Source organism: Micromys minutus, assembly GCF_963924665.1.
Source record: "Micromys minutus genome assembly, chromosome: 4".
In the NCBI taxonomy this organism is placed as follows: Eukaryota; Metazoa; Chordata; class Mammalia; order Rodentia; family Muridae; genus Micromys; species Micromys minutus.
This window is the reverse complement of record NC_137973.1, coordinates 62,339,162-62,358,921: the sequence shown is the minus strand read 5'-3', so window position 1 is coordinate 62,358,921 and position 19,760 is coordinate 62,339,162. Positions and strand designations below refer to the sequence as shown.

The following is a 19,760-nucleotide window of genomic DNA, read 5'->3' as shown; positions in this document are numbered from 1 at the left end:
AAAAAGGTGCGCGCGCGCACACACACACTCACTCACACAAAAGTAATAATAAAAAAAGGCAATTCCGTTGGCGATGACAGGATCGGACCTGCGAGTAGCACTAACTGCAAAGGAGTTCGCCTCACCAACAAAATGCCTAACCAGCTGTAAAGGTGTAAGAACCCAAACAACCCCTGTCTCCAGGGCAACGCGCCGCCACACTTCCGGAAACGTCGCGTACTGAGGGCGCTGCTATTTTGCGTCACTTCCGCCACCTTAGCGAGGCGGATCTCCGGGAGGGGGGCGTCACGCTGGACGCTATTGTTTCTCTTCCGGTACTGTTTGCGCTACTAGGGAAAGTATTAGGACCGCTGCGTCCAGTAGTGACAGCCTCTTCCTGCAGACCAGCCCTTCCAGTTTTTAGTCTGGAAAAATTGTACCGGTACGGTGGCCGAGAAGGAATAAGCGCGCCGGAAGTATTCCTGTGCGCGCGCCCAGCTAAGCTAGAGACGCACGTGGAGCGGTGAGTGTGGTGGAGGCCGAGGGTATGGGAAGCTGCAGGGGGGATGCGGTGGCGAGGCCTGAGCCGTGGGACTGGGACGAAGACACCTCTCTCTCCGCACTCGCCACTGGCTATGTGGGCGGGTGGCAGGGCCGCGTTGACTGCCCTCTTTTTGGTGTCCTGAGCGAGGCGGAGGGAAATAGACAAATGATCAGCCCGCAGTGACCGGAAGGAGCCGGCCGTCTATTTCACCAGGCCGGAGAGAGCATGTCTTTCCGAGGCGGAGGTCGCGGAGGCTTTAATCGCGGTGGTGGAGGTGGAGGCTTCAACCGTGGTGGCGGCAGCAACAACCACTTCCGAGGGGGCGGCGGCGGCGGCGGCGGTGGCAATTTCAGGGGCGGCGGACGAGGAGGATTTGGACGAGGGGGTGGTCGTGGAGGCTTTAATAAATTCCAAGATCAAGGGCCCCCGGAACGAGTCGTCTGTAAGTCTTCTTCAAAGCTTAACCTTCCTTGCATTGGAATAGAGTCCGGTTATTAGCACGTTTTATGATAAGTCTCCGAAAGGCAAATCGGTTGGGTACCCTGACAGTCATATAGCACATAAGTAACCAGTCACGAGAACCGAAATTCAGTGTGGAGGTGAACTTGAGGTTGGGGCTGAAAAGATGAGACTTAGACAATATTGAGTACCTAAAAGACAGAAAACCATCCAGGATTAAGTGCGATTCCCTGGTGATATAATTGCAAAGCCAAATTTTTAGTTTCCATAGCTCACGCTTTCAGTAACCAAAAAGCAGAGGAACAGAAAAGAAGAAATCTGGTTGGGAGAAGGCAAGACAAATGTCCAACTAAAGTAATTTTGAGTAATTATCAGAGAGATGGGGTGGAAGTCAAGGAGCCTAGTAAGAGGGAAGTAGTGGATCTGTATGCAGGATGAATTTGCTGAACAATGTGGCTAAAGTCAAGGGGTTGTTGTTGTAAGCCGTTGAAGTATTGAGACCTGTGTTTAATGAGGTGACATGAAGAAGTGGGAAGGTAGAAGATATGTCCAACCTTTTTAGTATTGCTGCATGACATTGACATCTACAAAATTCACACTCCAGAACCATACAGCCTGTTTAGCATGAAACACACACACACACTCCCTTGCACAACCCTGCAAAAACATGTTTTAAGTAAGTACCATTTTTTGTTTTGTGTTGGGCCACATTCCCACTTGCCCTGTGTTCCATGCTGCCTTAAGGCTGTGTGTTGGACACATGGATGGAGAAGAGATTTCAAAAGAAACATGGTAAGTAGAACTTGGCTGATACTAAGAGAAGGTCCAGCAGTTGTTAAGGATGGGGAGTTAGTTCTGTAGGCAAATGATATTAATTCTAGGATACAGAAACATTTGTACTTTGTGTTTGCACACTTCCTGGGAAAGGATAATCATTGGAAGAAGTGGTAGTGGTGATGAGTTCTGAGGAAGGAAGAAGTGATCAACAAAATCAGAGCTAGTTTACATCGAGGCTGGGGAAAAGGAAGAAGAAATCAGTGGGACATAGCATTTAATGCAGTCCTAACAGCCAAGACAGGATGACTGTTGTACATCCAGTGTGAGCACTGCGTTTGTGGTTCCTGTTGTTTAAGTATCAGTTGTGGCTCCAGTTAGATGTGACTAGCCTCATTTTACAGTGTATAGAGAGGGGGGAGTCTCTTAGGTCCCATGGTAATGACTTGCTAACTTAGGACTCCAGTGTTGGTATCTGAGCTTTGTCGTAGAGGGGATCAGATATGAGGAAAGACAAGTGGCCAAGAACATGTCCAGCAATTGAAGTGGTTCCATGTCTGTTGTCTTGCTCTGTTTCAGTATTAGGAGAGTTCATGCATCCCTGTGAAGATGACATCGTTTGTAAATGTACCACAGAAGAAAACAAGGTGCCCTACTTCAATGCTCCTGTTTTTTTAGAAAACAAAGAACAAATCGGGAAAGTGGATGAGATATTTGGACAACTTAGAGATTTTGTATCCTTTCTGATTAGATGGGGCAGTGATCTTATTAAGGAATTATTTTCTCCTTTCCTCCCCAACCAGTTAAATATCAAAGTAAACTTGCTGTTTCATTTAGTAAGATAACAAAGTACAGAGGGGTCCCACAGAGGGTATATAGGGGAGTTCTGGGAGTGGCAGCTATTTAGATAAATCTCACTGGATTGTATTGGCTCTTCTGTTGATTTACATATAATGATTCTCCGGCAGGATTGGGGGTGAGGGTATCGATTGTGAGTTTTCGGTTTTGTTTTGTTTTTTAATGGTTTTAAAGAAAGTGCCATTTTCTCTTGGAAATTTCTCATAGCTAGGCATTCTTTTTAAAATGTTTAAACTGTCTCTTTGCATCTTTATTTCTTACTTGTTCCTTAATGTAATTAATAGTATTTTTCAGTTAAATTGTCAGAAAATATGAAGGCATCTTCCTTTAAAAAGCTACAGAAGGTAAGTCAAACTTAAATTTTGGGATTTAGAGGGGATGGTGTGTGCATTGGGGATAGTCTTACTGAGGTACTCACAGCATGTACAGTGCATGGCACAATAAAGGTGGCAGCTCACCACAGGATGCTACATAGATAGAGGCACAGAAGTTGACTAGTTTTTAAGAGGAGTGCTTAGCTGTGGCCAAGTGCACATATTCAGTGGATTCAGGAACCAAGGTAGTCAGCTGTCCAAGAACCTATGATAAGAGTGGTGGTCCAGGAGCCAGATTGAAATAGGAATGTCCAAGAAAAACTAGTGGAGTATTTCTTAAAATTGCTAATTTACCAAAAATTTTCTAATTGTATCTCAATTCAGATAATTTTCCCTTGGCAGCTCTCTTAAATGAAAATTAAATTTTTAGAGACTTTTTTTTTTTAATGACAGTGAATTGGCCTTAGTTTTTATGTGTTTATGCACAATCTAAAGCACTGATATATGTTGTCTTTTGATCTTTACAGATCTTTGTGATAGTTACTTTTATCTACATTTCTGTATATAAGAAAACTAATAATTAGAGGGAAAAAAGTTCTTGTCCAGAGCCATGCCGTATACACAATAGGAGTGGGATTTGAACCTAAGTAACCTGACCTGTAGCATGCTGCCCTTGGCGTACTAACTGTTACTGCTCAACTTGCAGTTTTATATAGACCCATATAAGCTGCTGCCACTGCAGAGGTTTCTGCCTCGGCCTCCTGGTGAGAAAGGACCTCCCAGAGGTGGTGGTGGCGGAGGCGGCAGGGGAGGTCGAGGAGGAGGAAGAGGAGGCGGTGGCCGAGGTGGTGGAAGAGGTGGTAAGTTATTGTGGGGGTTTTAATGAGGTTTTTTAGCCAGAGTTGATTTATGCACTACAGTTTAATTTTGCATGTAACTAGAATTCCCTTATCTTTATTTCTCTCTCGTGTATCAGTATGAATAGAAGTGCTTTGTTTTCACAACTTAAATAGAAGGAAAAAAATAGCTTTACTTTTGAAGGATTTCAGACCCTTAGGTTATTTGTGTTTTAATGGAGATTTTAATAAGAGTGCACTCACATTGCTTAATGACAGATACTTTGTGAGAAATGCAGTATTGGATGCTTTTGTATGTTATACAAACCCTCATGTAGAGCGTCCTCACTTAACGTAGCCTCTTGGTGAGTCACATAGAGGGAGTGGAAGTAAATACACAAACTGGAAACTTGTTTTTTTAGCCATTGTCGGGCATTGTGTGCTGTGCATAACTGTATGTGCTCACTGTATAGAAGCTAGGCTTCTATATGCCAGCATTGCCGTGAGCATGTGAGTGATGTTGTCCTCTACAGTGTGGGGTGATAGGATTTTCCAGGTTCACTGGTGTAGGGACTGGTGTCTTTCTTTTGCATGACATTTCACTACTTATTAATGACTGTATAAGACTTTTCTCTCCGTTTTGGTTTTTCGAGTCAGGGTTTCTCTGTGTATCTATCTGGCTGTTAGGCTGGCCTCAAACTCACAGAAATCATCTTCTTCTGCTTTCCCAGCTTGGGGATTAAAGGTGTGCATCACCACCTCCCAGCAAGGTTATTTTTTTAACTGAATTGTTTTTTAGCTATCAGTGAGTAATTTGATAATATGCCAAGAGGTGGTCTTACATGTATTTAATATGCAAGTGTATTCTTTCAGTTTCTTCAACAAGTTGTGTATGCACTGATCTCCATGTGCATGCTGTGACACATGCAAACACACATGGAAAATAAATGTGAAAAACAGAAAAGGGGCTGATCTTGAGTTTATCTTACTGCTCCACTAGGGAAATTGCAAATTTTATATTTTTATAAAGCATAAATTATATTTAGTTTTTATGATTGTAGGAATTGTACAATCTTTATAGTTTAACAGAAAAAGAGAGGCTATAATAATTTAACAACTATTTCCTTTTTAAGGTGGTTTTAGAGGTGGAAGAGGAGGAGGTGGGGGCTTCAGAGGAGGAAGAGGAGGTGGCGGATTCCGAGGTGAGTGTGACCAGAGATGTCTTTAAACAACTGGGACTGTAGATTGATCTTGTCTGTTGGTTTATTTCCCTCTACCAACAAGCATGGAGAACACTGATGTTCCTGGCTTAATTTCTGGCTCTTTACTATACAATTCTTTATTGCCTTTTCTTAATTTTTCACCAAATTACTTTGTTGTATTAGTAATTTGAAAAACAAAAATATTGTATAATATGAATGCAATTGTGTTTGGTAATATAAATTTACCCAGCATCGTAGGAATTCCTGCTGATTTGATACTAGCACTGTTGCAAACTGTCTTATTTTTTATTTTATTTTTATCAGGAAGGGGGCATTAGATGTCTAGTTGGCAAACGTGACCACGTCTGTCTCCACTGTGGCCTGCCTCTGCTGTGGGTGAAGTCTGTCTGGAGCAGTCTTGATGTTGTTCTAGTGGAGCTGAATCTGCAGCATCGCATAGAAACAAGGGAGCAGGACAGCTGGGTTTGCTCAGAAAGAGGAGACCACTGCTTTGTACAGTACCTGGCACTACGTGGGTGCTTAAAGAATGACAGGACTTTTCATTTGAAACATATTTGGATTTTTTAAATAAAATTTTTTATTTCCTTAACATGTTTATTGAACCAAACGTATTTTTTGAAGTTTGAAGGAAACAGTAAAGCTTAAACCCATTGGATTACAGATAGAAAAGGGTAGGGTGGGGTGACATTTGTTTAAAATATACAGTGATTCTAAAAAACCACCAAATACACTCAAACGAAAGCTTCCCTCCTTCAAGTAAATTATGCTGTCGGAACAGTGCTTTAAAATTACTTAGCATGGCCTCCGCCTTTGGGATGGGGCTGAACAGCTCCGTTTGCTGTATTTCATGTTTGTGTTTCATAGTACACAGAATAAAGTTATTTTAGATAATAATTATTTAAGAATTTCTATTCTGAGTCTATTAAGATTTGGATGGCTTTGTTCATGTGAAAACTATAGTTCAAGAAATTTAGGGGTAGAAGTTTAAATGTGGGCTATTAAAATTTTTCTAAGAAATTTTTTTACATGCAAGACTTACATGTTGCCTTTGTTTTAAGTAAATACTTGACTACATGTCACATGTTCCAGTTCTGGGGTAGGCATGTCATAAATGAGATTGGCTTTGCTTTCCATGGCTGACAAGAAGTAAGTACAGCCATCTCAGCATGGAGCCGACTGCCAGCTGGCATTGTCTCTCCCTTGCTGGTTACTGCTCAGGGACGCCTGCTGTGGCAGGAGTGCCTGTTGTAGTAGCTCATAGTTGTGGCCGTGCCTGAGTTCTCACTTTGGTTAATGGAATCAGTGCTGTCATATGGAGGCCAAGGCAAAGGTATGGTGGCCAGAAGAGGTGAGGGGTCACATCTCCGTCTGCAGGTGGAAATGGCATGGACTTAACCCCTGAAGGTAGCTCTCAGTGACAAACAAGGCACACCTCCAGTCCTCTCCCAAACGCTCCACTGCCTGGGACGGAGTGTTCAGACATGAGCCTAAGGGGCCCATTCTCTTTCACTCCATCAGTTTGTGAAGGGCATTTAGCACAAAGGACCACTGCAACATTACTAAGGGTTGTTCAAATGGCAAAGGAGAAAAGATTGTAGGAATCGGTAAATAGGCTACCTGGGGATTGTATACTTCTCATAAACTAGTTTGAGACAGGAATTGGTATCCCAAAATGACCTCAGATTCTGTAGAGCCAAGGCTGGCCTCAAGGGCCAGGATTATATAGAGTGTGCTTTCCCTTTTTATTTCACGTACATTTTAAACATTTCTGTATATCCCCTGTGTTACACCCGGGGTTGGTTGAAAGATTTCAGTTCTAATTAAATTCAAATGGACCCCACTTCCCAAACTTTGAAATACTGAGATTTACATGATAGGTTCACATTTTTGGTTCTTTTTAAGGTATTCACATTTTAAAATATTCGAGTACTGGCCAGCTAGGCCAACCTGTTCCCTAGACTGAGAACTTTACAACTAGGAAAGCCTCTCGTGAACCTGTGGTGAGCAGATACAGCCCTCTAGTGCTTCTAGTACACCACACAGCAATTTGTGACATGAGCCTTGCTTTGAAGCTCTCCTGACTAAATTTGAGAATTATGATGTTAGAAAGTAGCCTAGGTACCTCTTTATCCTAACAATGCATGTTCATAGTATGTTTTTACATGTCCATATAGACTATCAGGATTAGCCTGTACTTGGTAAGCTGAGTGATTGACTAATATGTATTCATATGCATGTCAAAATGCAAAATTAACCAGGGTGGCATAGAATGTGGTGTATCCATGCTGTAGAACCTTGGCTATTACCGTTTATCAGGGTTTTGTGGGATGGTATTTAGGGGAAACAATCTGCGTCGTGTGTGTTACATACAGTTAGATGTACTGATTATACATATATGTAACCTCATTTTTGTTTGAAATGAACAAGTGGCAAGAACCTCAATCTCTCAGCCTAGGCAATATTGGCATCATTCATTGGGGGATTAAGAAATATGGGAGTTGATAGTGTATTCTAATTGATAAGGCAAATACACACACACACATGTACACATGCACACAGACACACACCTGAGATGAAACCCAGTGTGTAACAGTTCGATCTCAATTACAAACATGCAGTCTCTCACCTGAATAGTTACAGGACAGACCAGAGCTAATCAGGCTAAAATGAGTTATGAATTCAGTCAGCTCCTGAACTGCTTTTCTGAGTTGGGTTTGTGTGTTGTTTTTTGTGTGTTCGAATAGGATGTGTTTGCTTAGTAATCTGCTTATAAAAATAAGCCTGGAACCTAAATTGCTCAAGATGTGTGGTGACTGAAATTTCTCTTTGTTTTACTAAGGAGATTTTTCTCTCATTCTAGGAATTAAAATCTTTTTCTTTTCAGCCCAATTATGTATTAATGGACAGTGTCTGTGAATAGGCCTTTCTTTGAGGTCTAGAAGTGGAAATGATTTGTCCTGAAAGAACTTTTTCCTGACCGATCACCATTGCTGAAGGCTACTCCAAAGGTGGTCTCTCCAAAATGCTGAGTGACACTTTGGATTTTAATAGCTCGGGCTCTAGGAGTGAAGGTTCTGTCTTTACAAAGACTGAGCACAGCGTCATTGCAGCTTACCTGATCATGGCAGGTATGGGTGTTTATTCAGTGACCTGCTTCTTGGGTGGGAGAAAAGCTGAGGTGTTGGCACAAGGGTGCAGTGTGGGTTAGCTCATAAATGGGGTGGGGGTGGGGTTGTACTCTCCTTCAGGATTGAAACACTCAGGGAAAATGGACATGAAAGAATATGCAGCTTCTTGACAGGGAAGGTTTTTGATAAATAGCAAAGAGGGACAAGAAAAGCTTTGTATAAAATGAACCTTTAAAATAAAAGTTGTCTGTACATTTGGTTCTTACATTAAAGTCATGAGCAGAGTATGCATCGTGGTAAAAGTATGCTTTCTATCATAAATACCATGTAAAATTTCCTTAGTTTTCTTCTTGGTAGGATCTAGCTCAAGATTAAAAGGTTCTGGAGGAAAAGCTGAAGTTTGAACCAGGAAATCGAGGCACAGATGCGGTATTTGAGTTCGGCTCCTCCGCAGGCAGCCGAGGGAGGCAGCAGCTGCAGGGGCCGTCTGTCTTAACATCTCTGAAAGTGGGCACAAGGTGTTCCAGCTTTTTGCTTTTCCACGTTCTCCTTTGTAAGATGAAGATAAGAAGAAGGGAAATCCACTGTGCTTGTTATGAAGAGTATATTAAATGAAGCCAAGCCCCTAAGGGACATGGGTAGAGTTGAGCAGCAACACTCGTGTTAGTATAGTTATCAGTCTGAGATAAAGGCTTGTTTAGAAAAGGGGGTGAGAGAAATGACAGAAATTGTACCAGTGCCCAGTGTGGCTTTTATAACCAGCAATTGCTTGATCTCAAACTTCATAGAAAGTGGTGAGTTTTAGTGTTACATTGAGTTCATTGCTTTTGGGATTGTCATTTATGAAAAATTCAACTGTGTTTCTAAAAACAGTGAGAACTGTATCTCCATGTGTCTTCTTCACAACTGTTTAGTTTTTACCTCATAGTTGACTTGGGCTATAGAAACAATTTCCTTTTAACTTTAGTGCTACAGTAACTAATTTATTTGAATACTTCTGGGCGGTAGGAGACAAAAAGTGAGCCCACATTTTCAGAATTACACCGAGACACTGTATACAAGTTTTGGTTCAGTTAAATGTTTGCTACAAGGGAAATCCAACATTGATCTGGCGATCTGAAGGCAGAAAGCAGAGCTGAGGATTCCAGAGTCACCAGGGCTACTTGTGAGACTGTCTCACAAAACAAACAAACACCAAAACAACAACAAGCAAACAAAACTGGTCAAAGGATTAGTATGAAATTTCCTAAGGAAATATTCAGCCACATTTTAGGTTTGTTTCCCTCATTCATACAGATGAAGAGCTTAAGACATTTTCCAAACACTTACTTCGAAGTGGCTGCTCGGCTCTAAACAAAGACCCTTTGTTTGCTCTCTTATGTGACTGCACAGCTCAGGGCTAGAAACATCAGAGCAGGCGCTCTTTGCGTATGTTTTTGTAGAGGTGCTGAAGGAAGTGGTTCTAACTTTTTTGTGCTTGTGTTCTGTGTGTAGAGTATCTTGAGTTCTTCCCCTCCCCTCAGTTTTCTCCTTTAACAAAAAAACATTTGAGTCCCCAAATAAAAATGAAGACTTTGAGGAAGAAGGTGCACCTAAGCAGCATTCCACTCCTGTCTTTACCACAGGCCTGTGTTCACTATTTTTACCATGGGCTGTATAGGTTTTATTTTAACTATAGAGTTTAATTATTTTATATATGTATTTAATTAATTAGCTTTTTGAACCAGGAGCTTGCTGTATTGTGTATACCAGGCTACAACTATCTATGTAGCCAAGGTTGGCCTCGAACTCTTGATCTTCCGATTCTGCCACCTGAGTGTTGGGATACTGCCACCTGCCTGGCTTAGCTGGAATTTAATCGGCTTTTCCTTATGTGTCTGTGTGGGTCTTTGTGAGCATGGCTACAGAGGCTAGAAGAGGTCAGGTACTTCTGGGGCCTATAGGTATAGGCGATTATGAACTGCCCCACAGAGGTGCTAGGAACAGAATTCAGGTCTTCTAGAAGAGCAGCAACTGTTCCTGACCACTGAGCCATCTCTGGACTCCATAAGATTTAGTCTTTATTTTAATCTTTTATTTGGATTTGAGCTCACTTTCACCAGCTTCCATTGCTGCAGACACTTTGTTAATTCAGTGTGCTTGGGTACTCTCTCTGGACCGCTTACGGCTGAGAAAATGATAAATGTGTGGGTTGGAAATTCATCACTGGTGAATTGTAAAACTGTGAGAGAGGTTGGCTGGAAAAGATGACTGAGTATCCGGCAGTGATGGACCACGGAAGCTGGAAGGCCACAGGGAGTCACTGAGGGGCTGTTAAATAGGAACTGTGTGATCTGATTTGCATTTCAGAAGTATGTTGTGATGGTAGCTAAGAGACCATTCAAGTAGGCCACTTCAGGGAGCTGAAGTCCAAGAAGAGGGAGTGTTGCCTGACTTGTGAGGGTGAGGTGAGGCAGGGAATGCCACCTGTCAGTGATACAGTTCACCAAGATGGCGACACACCTGGAGAAGAGCAAGTTTGAGGTGGGGGTGATGTCTCTTGCGTTCAGCTGCACACAGGGCCTTGAGTCTCACAGTGTTGATCTCATGCAGTGAAACTGCTGAGAATGCTGAGTTAGGAGAGAAAAGGGTCTAGGACAGAGGCTTGGAAATACACATTTAATATGGTAGTGCTGAAGAGAGGTTTTCAGGTAGACCAAGGAGAGATAGAAGGGAGCTGTAGGTACAGGGGTGGCGTAGAGGAAGGGTGCTAGAATTCAGACAGAGGGGTCTACTGTCTACCCATTGGAAAGTACCTATAATCAGGGCACTAATTCAGTGCTTAAGACAGCTAGAGAGAATGGGGAAAAGGAGAAAATTATTTATATTATATAATACCTACGTTATATTGTAGACTCCTCCAAAATGTACTAACTTTATTCTGCCTGTGTACTTGCTAGGCCCCAATTTACATACCATAGTTAAACCCTTTCTGAATCTTCAGATTGTAAGATTTTTCTTTTTGTCCCCTCATTTCTTTTTCATATACTTAGAAGATCCAAAGGCTTATCAAGTCTGTGATCATTGGGCTCAATGGGGTAGTAGAAATTGCGCTGAATGGACTTTTAGTGGCATTCCATTTTTAAAAACTTGCTGTGTAGCATGTATTCAGGAATGAGTTTATTGAGAGCCCAAGATGTATAAGGCTGGACAGCGTAAGAGCTGAATGACGTAGCATCCTCAAGAACAAGATAATATCAGTAAGTACTCTGGGAATGCAGGCAGATTCATATAGAATCCTATGGGTAGGAGGCTGCTTGAGGGCTAACTGGGCTTGGCCTGAACTTTGAAGGATGGCTAGCATTTGAATATACAGAAAACATAACGAGGTGTTTTGAGTGGGAAAAAATATAAAGTCAAGATGAACAACTTGATGTATTTGATAAACTGCTAGGCTGGTGGGCTTCCTTCACAGGCATGGAGAGGGGACAGTGTAGGGCAGAGAGCCAGACAATCAGATTAGGCTTTCATTCTTCAAGTGCTGGGGTACTGAAGCTTCCAGTAGAGTTACTGCTTAGTCTTTGGTGAAACAATCGTACTGTGCCAGCCATGGGGAGAAGAGAAAGTGGGGATCTGGAAGACAGGTGTAGGTGTAAAAGGACACAAAAACCAGAATGGAAGTTGTTACTGAGCCGATCCTTCTGTGTGTCAGTGTTTGGGATTACTCCCATGGGCTTGTATAGCTGGCAATTGCTCATCAAATAATTTTTCATGAGAAACACAATTCTCTTGTTTGTTGCCTAACTTTCCTTCTAGAGAGAAGTCCACTAATAGTTCTAGCTTCTCCATTAAAATTGATTTTCACAACAGCCTCCATCATTGGCACCTGAGGACAGCCTATATCTGGCCCATGAAAACTATATACATCCTTTCGGCCTGTAGGAAATGTTGATCCAGCTAACATTTGTGCCAGTGCACTCAATAATAATTCTTATCCTCACAGTAGCGTGCTGGTTAGGAACTTAGTCCTCACACTAAAGAGCCTTCTGGCCAATGGTGGGACACTGAACACATTGATTTCTTGATTCCAAGGCTGAGAATGGTATCACCTGTGGTGCCCCAGTGAACCAGAAATCTGAGAAATCTGGCTTGACCTGTTTAAATGGTCAATATTACAATATGCATGTTTCTCTCTCTCTCTCTCTCTCTCTCTCTCTCTCTCTCTCTCTCTCTCTCTCTCTGTGTGTGTGTGTGTGTGTGTGTGTGTGTGTGTGAGAGAGAGAGAGAGAGAGAGAGAGAGGAGGGCAGGCAGAGGCAGACAGAGACAAACGGAGTATGTGCACACAGTGTGCATATGCGTTTTGAATGGAGAATTTCAATTTTTGACATGTTGAATTTCAAAAAACACTGGGATAATCACATGATCTTACATACTACATGCTTAATGTGCTTAATGATACTGAACCAAATAAAAGATATGAAATGTGCCAGAAACGCTGTTAGGACGGTGTACTGGCTGGTTTTCTGTGTGAACTTGACACAGAGTCGAAAGAGGAAGGAGCCTCAGGTGAGAAAATACCTCCATGAGATCCAGCTGTAAGGCATTTTCTCAGTTAGTGATCAAAGGGGGGAGGACCCAGCTTGTGGCTGGTGGACCTGGGTTCTATTAAAAAAAAAAAAAAAAAAGCAGGCTTTAGAGAAAGCTGTGGGAAGCAAGCCAGTAAATAGCATCCCCCGGTGGCCTCTGCATCAGCTCCTGCCTCCAGGATTCTGTCCTATTTTGAGTTCCAGTCCTGACTTCCTTCAGTAAGGAAGAGGAATGAAGTAGTGTAAACCAAGTAAACCTTTTCCTTCCCAACTTGCACTTTGGTCATGGGGTTTTGTCAGAGCGATAGAAACCGTAGCAAAGACAGATGGGGTGCTGGCTGAGGCTTGAGAGAGGAACCAGACAGAAAGAAGAGACCAGGCTTTCGGAAACAGGGAGAATGTAGTCTGCCTCCGGAGAGGGTGGCTGGTTATTCATGCATCCTGAAAACCAACACGCCGGAGTCGTGAAAGCTACAGGGGGACTTATAGGGACAGAGAGATGGTCAAGGGGGATGACATTGAAGCCTTCCATGCTGGCTTCTGCAACCAGCAGGTTCTTTGTCATTTTATTTCATTTCCATTTTCCAGAAGATGTGACAGTTCTAAGAAGAATGGGGCCTCTTCTACAAAGGGACTAAGTGGGACTGCTCTCTTTTGAAGGAATTCAATACTTAATTTTTATTCCATTCATGACATCCAATTTAAACAAAATACATGACCCTTTTGTGTGTATCCTTAGGTATCATAAGCATTCTCAGCAACATAATAGTTCTGGGCATCTTCATTAAGTACAAGGAACTTCGGACACCCACAAATGCAGTGATTATTAACCTGGCTTTCACTGACATAGGGGTCAGTAGCATTGGCTATCCCATGTCTGCTGCCTCAGATCTGCATGGAAGTTGGAAATTTGGACATGCGGGCTGTCAGGTACTGGAGATCTTAATAAACCGATGCAAATTTAAAATCCCCCAAACTGGACCTGGGGAGGTGGGTCAGTGGGGGGGGGGATGCTTGCTGTGGGACAAGGTGTCCTGCATCAGGATGCCAGCACCCACGGAAAAACCAATCGTGGCAGGCAGCACACACCTTTAATCTCAGTTCGAGGGAAGAAAAGACAGGCAGCTGACTTGTTCCAAGAGAGACTCTGTCTCAAATGATAAAACAAAATAAAATAAAATAGTAGGGAGCAATAGAGAACTCAATTCTCACACACCTGTGTGCACATACACATGTGTACATTCACATATAGCTCACACATACAAAGTGACAAAAATAAATCCAGTAGTTAGAACAAGACACTGTAGGATCCTGATAGATCATTGCTTTGGTGGGAAATAGCTTTGGCAATGACTTGAGAATACATTTATTTTTTATAATGCTTTAGTTTTTTTATATTTTCTGCGTAGACTTTTTGCTTGTGTATATGTCTTGCCTGTATATATGTCTTATACCACATACATGCGATGCTGATGGAGCCAAGAGGAGGGCAGTAGATCCCCTAGCAGTGACTTTACAGATGGTTGTGAGTGACTATGTGGTGCTGGGAATTGAACTCGGTCTCCTGGATGAACACTCCACTCTCTGAACTGCTGAGCCATCTTGCCAGCCCCGGGGACACATTCTTTAAGGAGAAGTGTAAGATTACTAATCATAAAATTCCCCAAAACAAAGAAATACTCAAGACGCCAAACAACTGGCATTCTACTACAGAAAATATTAACCTGCATATTCAAATAAAATGTACATATAAAAATTTTAAATGTATATTTTCTTTTCAAACAAAATATTTAGCCACAATAATGTTCTCTAAAAAATATACTGATGAATTTTTTTTTTTTTTACTATAGACAGTGAATTTCTTACTGTAGACAGTCCTTTGTGAGAGATGTTAATAGCTGAGTTTACTGTGGTCAGTTACGCCCATAACCTTGTTCTACTGTCCCGTCATATGAACATTTAATGTGTTTGAAATGTACTCTACAAACGAGGCAAAACTATAAGTGATTAGAGCTGGCAAGATGGCTCAGTGGGTAAAGCTTGCTATGTAAGCCAGACAACCCGAGTTCATTCTCTGAAACCCACGCTGCTAGGGGGGAACCAACTCCCAGAAACTGACCTCTGACCTCCATATATACATGGCATGCACATGTACACACATGTACACACACACTGTTTTATACATGATAGAAAATGTAAATGTTTCCTGGGAGGGTGTTGGAATGGTGGACTGGTTCTGATTGTGAGTTTCAGATTTATGCAGGACTGAATATCTTTTTTGGAATGGTGAGCATTGGCTTACTCACAGTTGTGGCTGTGGATCGGTACCTGACCATCAGCTGTCCTGATGTAGGTAATGATATTTCTTGTCTTTTTCAATGACATTATTCATTATGGAACAGTCACTCAACACGCGTTTGTTTTAATGTACAGACATAAGGGTTTGTAACTAGGCTCAGTCTCATTTCACCACAAATTTTGGTGGCTTTCTACAATACTTAAATCCAGACTGCATTAGGCAGTCCTTCAAGGCTCCTCAGCATTGGCCCTGGTTGCCTTTCCAGCTTCGTTCAGGATCACTGTCCCTTTTGGGTACCGGCTGGGTGATTTCACTCTTTGGGACTTGTGGGTAAGTTGCTTTCCTTGCCCAGCAAAGCTTGTCCTCTACTCTTTACCTCTCAGATGTTAGACTGCCATTTTTGTCAGAGTGTGAAGCTCCATTGATAGGTTTTGAGTGCTCTGAGGTACTTAGTGTTGAGTGTGGAGCCAGTGAGTCCTGTCACTGCAAACAACACAAATGCTTCATGTGCTCCTCAACAGGAAGAAGAATGACTACCAACACTTACCTCAGCATGATCCTGGGTGCCTGGATCAATGGCTTATTTTGGGCTTTGATGCCCATCATGGGGTGGGCCAGTTATGCCCCAGATCCTACTGGAGCTACCTGTACCATAAACTGGAGAAAAAATGATACGTAAGAGATGTGTTTACATTTTATACTCAAGGGCTCCTATGGTAGACATCTCTTGAGCCTTCTGCTCATCCGAGTGTTCCGTATATAGACCGTGGCAAAGGCTTCTTTGGTAGTGATGGTTTGATCTAAGTGGGAGACACAGAATGACTTATGGTTGCTTGCAAGTCAAGGTCACATGGTTCCCTTTGTCTCCTTTCTTTGACCGTTTCTTCCTCTCCCACTTTAAGGCAGCAGAGAGGACAGTCTTCCACTCTTTGTTCTTCTCAGAACTGTGATCACAAGTGGGAAGAGAGCTCGTGAAGCCAGAGAGTAGGCAGTTCTAACCAAAACCCCTGTACTGCCTTTCCCACGCGGTCTGGCACTCAGATACACTCTAAGGGTCTTCAAGGATTTGCTGTGAGGTGACAATGCTCCTCTAGGTTGGCCTCTAAAATATGTTTCTGCAAAGAGTCAAACTTCAGGCTACACCTCAGCTCTGCCATCATACTGTGAAAACAGCCATCAACAATATGTAAATGAATGCACATGGCTGTGTTTTAATAAAATATTATTTCCAAAGGCAAGAACCCTTAGGCCACAGTTTACTGGTCTAAGTAAACTATGAAATATTAGTCAAATGTTCTTCCTAAGTCTTCTAACAGAACGCCAATTTCTAGCAATTATTTTCTCTTCCCCTTTCCCTCGTTTAGGGCATTAAGTGAGTCATCACAGTTTTTTTTTTTGTTTTGTTTTTTTTGTTTTTTGGTTTGTTTGTTTTTATTTCCAGCTCCTTTGTGTCTTATACCATGATGGTTATTATGGTGAACTTCATTGTGCCCTTGACAGTGATGTTTTACTGTTACTACCATGTCAGTTGGTCCATGAGACTTTGCATTGCTAGTAACTGCACTGCACACCTCAACAGAGACTGGGCAGATCAGGTGGATGTAACCAAGGTAAGAAGTCAAAATCTTTGAAATGTATTTGGCAATACAGCTTTAAATATACATAGCTGAAGGGTTCCATGGCCTTCCTTGCTCTTTCTGTGGCTCTTTGTCCCCACATTGCTGAATGCTATGCCTATGTGTTCCTCGGTTGTCTGTGTCCCTGGACTTCCTGCTACACAGACTATAAGGATCCCTGTCAAGCCTGGTCCTGACCAGTCCCACACCTTTCCCTCTGCCTTGCTCTCTTACTGCAGTATGCTGGCAGTATTGGTTAAATTATAAGACTAGCTGTCTCCCTTTGGTTCAACATCACAGACACGTGGGTCACTTTGTCTTTTCCTTGTAGCCTTGATTTCCTCTGGTTGGGCTGCTCAGTAAGCAGAAACCTTCCCTTCATTTTGTAAACAAGGCGCACAGAGCTCTTCACATTATCTATCTATATGCAGAGCACTCAGCCAGATGGCTAGTGTTAGAATCCACCGGGCTTAATATAGGACAGTGTTTCCAAGTTGAGTTTAGCAAGTGTGTTTGGTTGAGATTAGCAAATAATGATGGGGGTGGGGCAGTTGCAGGGCAGTAAAGCTAGAAGTGAGTTGGAGAGAGGGAGAGGGTTTGCAAGCATCTGTGCTTGAAGACAGCATGGTGTGCTCTTCCCGGCACACCAAATGAAAGGGTATTCTTCACAAGTGTAACACTGTCAGACACAGTGGCACATTACCCAGCGTAGCCATTTGCAAGGCTCTTGCTATCATAGATGTCTTCGGAGCCAAAGCAAAGAACAGTAAAGGCAAAACCCCCAGCTTCTTTTGTGTTACCAACAAAATTGTAGCCTAGACTGTCCTGTTCCTGTCTATGTCTTAACCATACAAACATTTTAGATGCTATTCTTGGTGACTGTCTCTTTTTGCAGATGTCGGTGATAATGATACTGATGTTTCTGCTGGCATGGTCCCCTTATTCCATTGTGTGTTTATGGGCTTGTTTTGGAAACCCGAAAACGATTCCTCCTTCAATGGCCATCATAGCTCCACTGTTCGCAAAATCCTCTACATTCTACAACCCTTGTATTTACGTGGCTGCGAATAAGAAGTAAGTATGTTTTTCATGTTTCTGACTAAAATGACAATGCAAAAATGATGTTAATAGCAGTGGCTGGTGTTCCAAGAGTTTCAGAGGTGAGTGACAGAAGCCTGTGACAACCGTCTTAGGGTCTGTAATGTTGTGATAAAACACCATGATCAAAATCAACTTTCAGAGGGAAGAATTCATGTCAGCTTACAGTTCCATAGCTCATAGTTGAGGAAGTCAGGGCAGGGATGCAGGGCAGAAAGAACACACAGACCTTAAGATGAAGCAGAGCGTACAAGGAGACCGAAGGCCATATCACAAGGTCAGAATCTGCTGGAAGTTCTCTGAGAAACCGTTCTCAAGCTCCCTCAAATCCAACTGGCCTTTGCACGGAAGACCTACGAAAATGAATCCTTAATTCAAACAAGGAACTTAGTGCCCTTAGTGATGTGCCATTAAACATACACAGCTATGGAGTTATCCGATGTCCTCCACGTATCCATCAGTGGTGCCGTGCCAGTCTTTATCTGTCTGTCCTTTGTATAAGGTCATTATTGGAGATGTTGGGTACAGAGATGTATTTAGAGATACTCATTAACAGTCTTCGGACTCTGAAAATTTCTTACAAGTTTCACGTCATTATAGAATAACAAATTTTCTCATTTGCTTATGGCAGGTTTCGGAGGGCCATGATTGCCATGTTTAAATGCCAACCTCGCCGAGCAATGCCTGAGCCAAGTACCCTACCAATGGATATGCCTCAAAGTCCATTGGCTCCTGCAAGGATCTGAAGTGCAAGAAAAGAATATATATCACCAAACATTTAATTTGTTTATTTTTTGGTAATATGCTAATTTTGTTTTAAATATGAATCTGTTTAGACCAAGTGTAGACATAGACGATTGCCTATTGGACTGCAGGTTTGTCCCACACAGACAACCCAACCGTGGTTGAGCAGAAATGGCCTCAGAGCTCTCCCTCTGCCCTCAGGACAATGAAGTAGCTACACTTGCTTCCATGAGTCCAGACACACAGAACTGCAATCTCTTTTCTGTCTCCTTAAGAGCCACACATTACAGTGTATTAATGACCCGAACTTGACTGACTTTTCCATTAGACAAGAAACAGCTATCAGAACACTAGGATGTTTTAATAAAGTTATAGTCCTCAATGATTAATTGCTAAAATGAGCTATTTGGTGTTTTTAGTTAACATTTTTAACGTCTCAAAAATTTGAATTTAGGATCAGTTATTAATTCATGTTATTTAAACAAAAATATTCAAACATTAAACAAAACTGCTTTCTGTCATGCCTGTTGCATATACATTTTATAGCAGTATAACATCGAAGTATTCTGTTGAACAGTGTGTGTGTGTGTGTGTGTGTGTGTGTGTGTGCGCACATGTATTCTGTTGAACAGTGTGTGTGTGTGTGCCTGCCTGCCTGTCAGCCTGCAGAGACCAAAAGAGGGCATCTGAGCTCCTAGAACTGAACTTACAGACAGTTGAGTTACCTGAGGGCACTGGGAACCAAGTTCAGGTCTCTGGAAGAGCATCAAAAGTTCTTAACTATGGAGCCATCTCTGTAGGCCCTACATTACCATTTTCCTGAAAATAGTATTTTTCTATGTCTGCCATTAGAATTAAGTTTGAACCGAGTGGCACTTTTTGACACTTTGCCCTTTGTGGTATCTTTAGTACATAGACTCATTCTGTCTGGCACATAGTAGGCACATATGAGAGGATTTGTAGACGCAAGCTTTGCTGTTTAAATGACTGTGGCTATTAAACAGAGCACAATATACCATTATTTAAAAGCAGACAACTAAACTGTTTCAAGTTTTTACTCTTTCTTGTGAGACAAGGTCTCCTTATGTAGTCCGGGCTGGATTCAAACTTGCAGTAACCAGTATCTCAATTTGGGGGATTACAAATGTGTACCACCAAGCCTGGATCATTTTTTTCTTCATTTTCATAGATGCAAAATTGAGAATACTTTAATACCAATATCTTTGTAGGGGTGGGTATCAATCATTCTATCTGAATCTTTATCCAGGCTGCGGTTATTGGATAGAAATATTAGAGAGTATTATTGTTGCTAGCTGTCTCCA

The 19,760-nt window shown here is 42.2% G+C and overlaps 2 protein-coding genes across 4 annotated transcripts; both read left to right on the top strand.

The window, feature by feature from the left end:
- Positions 1–328: 328 nt before the first annotated feature.
- GAR1 (GAR1 ribonucleoprotein) lies at positions 329–5,576 on the top strand. Its single transcript, XM_080915487.1, has 7 exons — positions 329–502; positions 737–965; positions 2,336–2,490; positions 2,899–2,958; positions 3,635–3,788; positions 4,898–4,966; positions 5,291–5,576. The coding sequence occupies exons 2-7, from the start codon at positions 749–751 to the stop codon at positions 5,302–5,304; spliced, it is 669 nt and encodes a 222-aa protein (XP_080771613.1). The 5' UTR covers positions 329–502; positions 737–748; the 3' UTR covers positions 5,305–5,576.
- Positions 5,577–8,009: 2,433 nt separating this feature from the next.
- Positions 8,010–18,440, top strand: RRH (retinal pigment epithelium-derived rhodopsin homolog; the record flags this gene model as incomplete). Of its 3 annotated transcripts, XM_080916600.1 has the most annotated exons (9): positions 8,010–8,115; positions 13,421–13,611; positions 13,783–13,813; positions 14,091–14,206; positions 14,935–15,034; positions 15,502–15,655; positions 16,422–16,590; positions 17,492–17,670; positions 18,326–18,440. In XM_080916600.1, 9 exons carry the CDS (start codon positions 8,010–8,012, stop codon positions 18,438–18,440), a joined length of 1,161 nt encoding a protein of 386 aa, XP_080772726.1. The 3 variants fall into 3 exon arrangements, with proteins under 3 accessions (XP_080772726.1, XP_080772727.1, XP_080772728.1); XM_080916601.1 differs by lacking the exons at positions 13,783–13,813; positions 14,091–14,206; XM_080916602.1 differs by lacking the exons at positions 13,421–13,611; positions 13,783–13,813; positions 14,091–14,206; positions 14,935–15,034.
- Between the last annotated feature and the right edge of the window lie 1,320 nt (positions 18,441–19,760).

Excerpts from the sequence above, each read along its gene's own strand:
- GAR1 (XM_080915487.1), top strand. The coding sequence starts at position 749 with ATGTCTTTCCGAGGCGGAGGTCGCGGAGGCTTTAATCGCGGTGGTGGA. Across the intron at positions 2,491-2,898 it reads TTGGACAACTTAGAGATTTT|TATTTTTCAGTTAAATTGTC; the intron begins GTATCCTTTCTG and ends TGTAATTAATAG. Across the intron at positions 2,959-3,634 it reads CCTTTAAAAAGCTACAGAAG|TTTTATATAGACCCATATAA; the intron begins GTAAGTCAAACT and ends CTCAACTTGCAG.